The 8,054-nt window shown below is 39.5% G+C and overlaps 1 protein-coding gene across 1 annotated transcript; it reads right to left on the bottom strand.

Annotated features, from left to right (window-relative positions):
• Positions 1 to 3,917: 3,917 nt before the first annotated feature.
• On the bottom strand, positions 3,918 to 6,062 carry LOC105041675 (reticulon-like protein B3). The gene is made up of 5 exons (XM_010918667.3): positions 5,767 to 6,062; positions 4,840 to 5,020; positions 4,566 to 4,707; positions 4,414 to 4,483; positions 3,918 to 4,301 (listed from the first exon to the last, which is right to left on the bottom strand). Exons 1-5 carry the CDS (start codon positions 5,963 to 5,965, stop codon positions 3,961 to 3,963), a joined length of 933 nt encoding a protein of 310 aa, XP_010916969.1. The 5' UTR covers positions 5,966 to 6,062; the 3' UTR covers positions 3,918 to 3,960.
• Positions 6,063 to 8,054: the final 1,992 nt, after the last annotated feature.

The following is an 8,054-nucleotide window of genomic DNA, read 5'->3' as shown; positions in this document are numbered from 1 at the left end:
CATGAGATTGAGACATGGGCTACTTGCCCTTGTTTCATAGTAGTTTTTTTTTTTGGAAGATTTACGGTGATGTTGGCAACTAGTTTGCTAGATTTACTTTAGTGAATCTAGTAAATAAGTTACTAATTTATTGTTAAATCCTAAAAAAATAAAGATTGCGATTTGTGATCGAAATAGGGGCTTCTCGCCCCTGTTTCAACTACACAGAGGGAGATGGGCCTCCCGGCCCTCGGCCACTATTGGTCACGGGTACTCTTAATCTCCTTCTTTTCTTCTCTCTTTTTTTGTCTCTCTCTCTTTTTTTTTTTCTCTCTAATTCATCCTATCCCACACACCACTGGCATTCATAGCCCTCCAACAGTCATAGCAGTCCTTCGGCCATCTCTGACGGCCTCTCTGCTTTCCCCTCTCCTTCTCCTTTCTGGCTCTTTTTTTTTCTCTTTACTTCTCCCTTCTCTGCTCATCGGTTTTCATTTTGAATGGTGCAACTGTCTAGGTGGGCCACCAGTATGGCTCAGTATATTCCAATCCAAATGGCTTAGAACGGTTCAGCATTTCATGTACCAAATTATCTAATTGCGAAAATGTTAATGCTCAAAGGAAAATGTTTTATCAAGAAAGAGGGAAAATGATGCGCATCCGACTAACATTACATGATGGGATGTCCGATATGACGATCAAATTAACCCTGTGAGTAGCTTAATATTTCCTCCCAATTTTTACTGTCAGGACCAGCATACATTGTGCAATTGAATTTGAACGTTACATTTGTACATGCTATCCATTCTCTTCGCTCATTTATTTGCCAACCTAACCCCGGCCCCTCACAAGCAGATGAGCAGAAGCACTTAACACGATTTGGCCGGTTGGCACCTCAAACATAATTTGGCGAGTTCTGAAGATTTTGGTAAGCGGCCGATAGGCACAAACTTCTACCCACTTACCTCTATTGAAGGTGATGTGAGACCAAACAAATGAAAGAATTTCGTTATCAGCTTATTACATCTTTACCAATCTAACTTTGTATCATCAAATCTCCACATGAATGGTATAATATCAGTGATGGAACGTGTGTCGGTGGGACGCACGACAAGTGAAGGCAGAGAAAGGCTTAAGAATGGCGCCAGATTGTCATAATTATTTATTAGAAAATAATCTCTTGCCGATTCTCGGCTCATCAAATTTAGCAAGCATGCATTTACCATTACAGCTTGGTTGCTGGAGCAAGATTTGACAGCCACGTGCACCGCATCATAGAATTCAAGTTTCAACCTTTGCATTGTGGCTGAGAACAAAGATTTCCCATTGCATCAAGTCACTGCCAAACATCTTGGGGAAGACGTCATATGCTACCCACCTATCATTGTCGACCACGGCTACAATATGCATTGCACCATTAACTCCTCCACCGTAAGCGTGTACAGTCCTCAATGAATGGATGGGACGCGTCTGAACACAAGAATGCATGCAACAAAGCCGATACAGACTGTGCAAGTTAATATCCGCGAGTTATTCTGCGTTGAGTAAGCTATTCAAAACTGTTACCCAAAGGGAAAGGAAAACTCCAAACAGAAGAGACGCTACAGTACAAAACCAGTACATTTCAGAGCATTTGAATGCCAAACTAAACAACAAGTTTTAATCTTTTCATCAAGGAAAAAAAAAATATATATATATATAATATATAAAATATATATATATATATATATATATCATTCTAAATGTCTTCATTCACATGTAGCTAAATCCTTCTAAGTGACACTTGAATTAGTTCTAAGGCCGGGGAACTGTCCGACGGAAGGTTGCAAGAGCCAAAACGGAGATCACATCATTGAATTGATTGCGAATTATTCATCCCACCTAACATCACCATCTGCAAGATCTTCGAAATGTCCATTAGATATTTTGCTACGAGAATGTCATAAAGATACAGTTCGCACATATCAAAAGGCATTTTGAGCGCAAAACTACAGCGCAACTTGTCGATTCCGTTTTAACCGTTCTCACATAAATTCTGACCAGAACGTGTTATAATCTTGAAGATCCATTTCAAAATTTGAACCACAGCATACCTCCATCGGGTGAACAAAATGAAGAACCAATTTAAAAAATATAAAAAAAAAATGTGCAAGGCAAGATGCAATGACGCCTTCATCAGCTTAAAAATGTTGCCATGCATGAGGAAGTGGATTCTCCTGTCTTAACTCCCTACAAATTTTAAACACAGAATAAGTGCAACAGCTCCGTAGCCAATGCTTCAGTAATTAAATTACCTTAGCTTGCTAAGCCTCCTGAGGCCCCGAAAGGATTTCAGACAAACAAAATGAAAGCGAGCCATGTCCGTGGTCCTCAAGCAAGGTAACAGCCCTGAAGTAGCTGCTCGGTAAGTCCACCCAAAAGCACATTTCTTACCATAAGCTCTTACTTCAACAAAATGACGACAATATTTTGAGAGCAGCAGATTCCGTAGCATTAAGCTAGAGTTCTATAAAAAGTACAATCACAAAAATTGATGGATAGTCTCGCAAGAAAGCCAACAGGACAGGACATATAACATACCACTTGCCACCAGGAACCAAAAGCCAGCAACCAAATTCCAACAACGCAACACAGGACCAAAGATTTTATCCACTTGCAGAAGAAATTCATACATTTCAACGTTCCTATGAGTGCCATCCCAACCGTCACCATCAGAAATATTGCTCAGCTCCAACTAAGTATTGCAATCTCTCACCCAGCATTTCTAGCCTTTCAAGAAAAACCTTGGATGAAACGGACAGCAAATTAGCAGAAAACTTAATTAGCAATTACCCTTTTAAGTTATTCAACCAGCCCGTTGGTTTCTGCATGACCAAGAGTTTAAGGTTTTCCTTGTCATTATTGAATCAAGAATCTGGTTCACCAATTTTTTCCAACAAAAGCATTTCCACCATCTCTGTGCGTGATGACAGATATAAGTAACAGCATAACAATCATCCTTTTTTGTAAACCGAACTTTTAAAAAGATTTCTATGGATGTTCATATTAAACTCTTCCAGCAAGAGATTGGTATTACCTCGATCCCACGCTCATTTTAACATACATATTCTGTAAACAACTATTGGATGAATTCTTCAGTAACATGTGTCACTGTCATTTTCAAGATTCCACATTTTTCGAAACCTCTTCACCGGTAAAATAATTCAGATGCATTACAATAAGCCACAGTTCAGAATGAGATTTTCTAGAAGAATGAATGCACATACATGGACTTCAAATGGAAATAAATCGTGAGAGATTCCAATAGTCATCGTGAACCATCCAATTCACCATAGCTTTAGAGGAATCATGTTTAACTATAAATCATATGCCAATAATTCAAACTCACTTCCACTCCCTGCAGGTTAGCAATCAGTGCTTTCCACAACCTCTTTTGAACACCCAATCTCCACACTAATGCCAGTTATTGCAGTGAAAAGAAAGCAAACCTTCGAAGATTCTTTAAGATTGAAAATACAAAAGGAAAAACAAGGTAAGAACACGAATAGAAGAGAATTATGGTGTAAATCCTACTACATGATAAATAAATAGTAAATACTTCTATCTAAAATAAATTCCCTTGAGACCAGAGACCATAAAAGACCAAGCTACAACTTCAAGATGCAGTCTAGATCCCTAATGACGCCAATATGAGGCACAAACATAGGAGACATGTTGCAATGACGCCTTAGTAGTCAATCGAAACATGTGCCCTGCAGTTACATTGTAAAACATGTGTATGTTCATTCAAGCTGGGATACTGCGCCTTCTTGTGTCATCCAATTTACTATAAATCCCACTTGAAGACTTCTACCGCACTAATGGACCCAGATGGATCAAAAAGATAGCATCAACTTATTCATAGCATATAAATTATTCAATCAAATCACCAGCAGAAATAGCAGATAACAGGATGCTCGCATTGGGTAAAATAGTGCAAACTTATTTACGATCCATATAATAAAAACTTGGATTCGCTCCTGCTAAACATACAAGAATAATCCAATCCAAGAGATTAGACACTTCATGCATGCACCAAGTGGAAGTTCTAAGCAAAATGGATAATGTCACAACAACACACAAAAATCCACAGCTAGCCACAAACTGACAGAACCTACAGCTGCTTCTTCTCTTTAATGCCCCCTTTGGAATCTTGCTCAAACACTTGGCATGAACTGTTGCATAATGCTTCTTGATTTCTGCCATTGCCTTCTCTCCAAATGAGTCAACTTTGTCCTCGTACTTCTCATACAGAACAGGCACTGTGTGCAGTGTAACAAATACTGTTTCCAAAAGAAAAAAAGAGAGGCAAGAATTTAGTCCAAAACAAATGACAAAACGAAAAAAAAAAAAAGAAATCAGAACATTAAATGACTGGTCAAAACATCTGGTTACCTATGTAAAACAAGGTCAAGAAATTGCAGCAGCTCCCAATGATAGAAAGGACCCATAAACCAGCAATCACCTGCAAAACCAAGGCACACCAATCAGGATAACGCTGATTCAAATACTCCTAGATCCACTACCATTTTAAATGAGCAAAATACCAAGAGGAACTTCTTCAGATCACGTCCCGATGCGATGTCCCTTAAAACAGCAAAGGCCCTGTTGATATCATATCTCAGCGAAAGTGCGACACTCACAGCCACGTCTTCAGGGATGCTCACCTCAGGAATGTGAGGCGGAGACCTACAAACATTAACACACACACACACACAAAAAAAAAAAGAAAAAAAAAAAAGAAAAAAAATTAAGTAACCAGATAAAGATTGATCTTTTCAGGCCACTGAAAGCAATGCCAAACATAGTTAAAGAGCCAACTTGTTGATGAAGGTGGTCGCATTGGACCAGAGAAACAGGATTGCCAGTGACAGAATGAGGCAATGGCAGACAAGAGAGAGCAAGTGGTATTCCATCAACTCGAACAAGACCCAGATGGCCGTGGCCCCACCTAGCACACCGGCCGAGATCTTCTTGTTCCTCCATAGGAAAATATCAGCAGCTGCAAAGGATGGTGGAGGGAAGAAAAAAAAAAAAAAACTTAAGAACAAAGGGTACATAACCCAAATTACACCGCATCAATAGCTCAAGCACCATTTGGACAATTTTAAAAAAATAATAATACGATTCCTTGCAGGAACTAAGGACAAAGAAATAACTAATTTTTTATACACACGTAAAAAAAAAAAAAGATTTACTATATCTAAATGTATGAATTATATAAGTTTTGGTCGGGTGTCAGACCAAGGAGGATTTGATCAATTTATTTCAATCAAGAGCGAAATCACTAGATATCTATTCATAAATCAACTCATCAAAAAGACAACTCGATAATGTTCAGATTGGTACTTCTTGAAGCGAGAACCCGGTGGAATATTCTCGAATCATCGATCACCTATCGAAATCCACCACAATTAGGGTTTCCTTGAAATATTGTAAAATAGTTCAGAACTGATTTTCTTTTTTTTTTTTTTTTTTTGCCACTGTTGAGTAAAGAGACGCAAACCCTAACTAAGTAATTTTCCCTATTCAAACTTTAAAAAAGTAAAAGCTTTGGATTCATCCAGCTAAAAAAAAGTCCAATAAAAAGTTAACGATAGCTAATAAACTCCTCGGATCTCAGTTCGAATCATCTCGAAAAGATTTTTCACAAATCATTAGAAAATCAACAGAAAAAGCATGAAATTCTATTTCTGGAAAATAAATGCACAGGAAAGATCTAAAAAATACGAAGCGGCGATATCTTACGTTTTCCGCCGCCCAAGACGGTGTGGACGGGCTTCTCCCTGCCGAAGAGGCGGTAGATCTTGGACTGGACGGACGACGATGACGGCTGCGATTTCTCGTTGTCCGAATCTGACGACGAGGAGGAGTCCTCGTGGTGGAACTTCTCCGTTATCTTCTCCATCAACGACTCCCCTACCGATTCCTCATTTTTCTCCGCCATCGCTTCAGATACCCCGATACCGTACAAACTTCGTCGCGCCTCTCTCTCTCCCCCTCCCTCCCCCCTCTCACCGCTATCTCTGGAGTCTGGCCTCCCAGAAGCCCAAAGTGGGAAGATACGATGGGTTTTATATGGGAGGCCGAGCCTGGTTGGGGCGATCCCGACCGTCGGATCGGGGGGCTCATGAGTCCGAGCCTCGTGGTTCGGAGAGAAGCTTGAGCCCAAGGACGAGATAATTCGATTCGCAGACGGCCGTTGAGTTTGACGGCGGATCCTCTGGCGTTTGCCGTGACCGGACGTCAACGTCCCGTTAGTTGCGCGGCAAGCGCGACTGACGCTCCGACCGGCCCGCAACGTGGCAACTCATAAATGCATTGCATCCGCTGCCGGTTTCAAACAGCAATAGATCATTGTTAAGGTGAACTCAGCTCCTCTCTTTTGGGGCCCGCTGTTAGTAACGATGGCAATCCGGCACGTCATTTTCAAAGTCTGTTTGCTATAATAGAGGCAACAGCGGAAAGGCACCGGCATTAGCGGTGCATGTCTTGGAGGCCACCGAACGGGAGGGCCTGCTTGCCGACACGTGGCAAATTGTAGAGCTCCAGTTTTGTTTCTTTTTTTTGGGTGTTTTTTGGTGTCATTGAATAAGAAATCAGAAATGAAAACCGTGGATGCCTTGCCTACTCCGTTACTTCCTTATCAATGATGTCTTCCAAAGAAGAAAATAATAAAATAGTCGAATAATTTTAAATGTTTATAGAGTACCCGACAAACATGCAATATTGAAATTTCAAAATTCTTAAGCTAAACAAATCAAAGAAAATCATAAGAACAAGGATTATGCCTAAGTAACTGTGAACAAAGCGAAGGACCCCAACTTAAACTTCGTATCGTATGGGTACTGCATTGTCATAGCTTCGCATGACTGTTATTAACTCATTTATCCACTTCTCCTAGCAACTTGGAATTCATTGTTGTTTCAGGATTAGGCACACGTCATAGAATGCATGTGTATTATAGAGTTTATACACATAAAACTCACACTTTGGTTACACATAAAATTTACACTTCACACTTTAGAGGTGGCTGCGGATCTTTTTTATCCAACACATGTGATGTGCACAAAAAATTATTAGTTAGAATGGGTTTATCACGTATACGATGCATCATTCAATAACAAGCCAGTACATCATTTTTAAAATTTTTTTATTTTTTTCAAAACAGTAAAAATTATCAACTGATCAATCATAGTTAATAAAAAAAAAATTTCATTCAAAATTTTCAATCAAATTTGATAACGTTATATATTTTTTTAATAATAATGATGTGCTGATTTATTATTGATGGTACAAAATACATATGGTAAAATTGTTCTGACTAACAATTTCTCAATGTACATGGGAGTGGTCTGCACATGCAATCATGCTAATGTACCATGGGCCTAGCTGATGTAAGCTATAGGCCCTGGGGCTGGGATGTGGACCAATCCTACGTGCTGCATACGGCCGGGCACAAGTGGAGGCATAGAGGATGTGCACTCGAAGGAGGATGGAGGTTTTTGGAATTCTCTCGATCACAGATGCCACAAATGCTAGATGTCAGTTTGCACAATTATGAGAATAGGATGTAAATTTAAATAGGGTTGAACACAAGTGATGGTATTTCTTATTAAGGGAAAAATTCATTGCCTTATGATGCACGTTTTGACGGATGATTATTCCAGTGTCCCAGAAAAAACTAGACAGGATTACCTGGAATTGAGAGGTGAAGTTTGCAAAAGCCAAAAGCTTGGTCTGTTAAATATCTCAGACACAAGGAAGAGGAAAGCAGGGAGAAAAAAGGAAACAAATGTGCACGAAGGGAAAATAATAACTAGGCTGCTAGATTATGATCTGATAACGTAAACTTTAGGTAGAGTTTCATTAGGTTCTCATCAAAAGTCTCGCTGTGCTTGAAGAATTTCAAAAGCAAAATTAGGTTTTGAATTCAAGCAAACTATGACAAAAGAACAAAAAAGAGCTTAAAGCCCCCTTTTTTCTCCTTTAAAGATGAACACGGAAATTTCCATGTCAAGTGAATTTCAATCATA

The sequence above is a fragment of the Elaeis guineensis genome, chromosome 2 (genome assembly GCF_000442705.2).
Source record: "Elaeis guineensis isolate ETL-2024a chromosome 2, EG11, whole genome shotgun sequence".
NCBI lineage: Eukaryota > Viridiplantae > Streptophyta > Magnoliopsida > Arecales > Arecaceae > Elaeis > Elaeis guineensis.
Note: the sequence above shows the minus strand (reverse complement) of the source record. Positions and strands in the feature narration are given on the sequence as shown.

Bases quoted from the DNA above. Each gene is read 5' to 3' on its own strand.
- LOC105041675 (XM_010918667.3), bottom strand. From the start codon at position 5,965: ATGGCGGAGAAAAATGAGGAATCGGTAGGGGAGTCGTTGATGGAGAAG. The intron at 4,708-4,839 runs GTTGGCTCTTTA...TAATGTTTGTAG, and splicing joins GCGACCACCTTCATCAACAA to GTCTCCGCCTCACATTCCTG. The intron at 4,302-4,413 runs GTAACCAGATGT...TTTTGGAAACAG, and splicing joins CTTGACCTTGTTTTACATAG to TATTTGTTACACTGCACACA.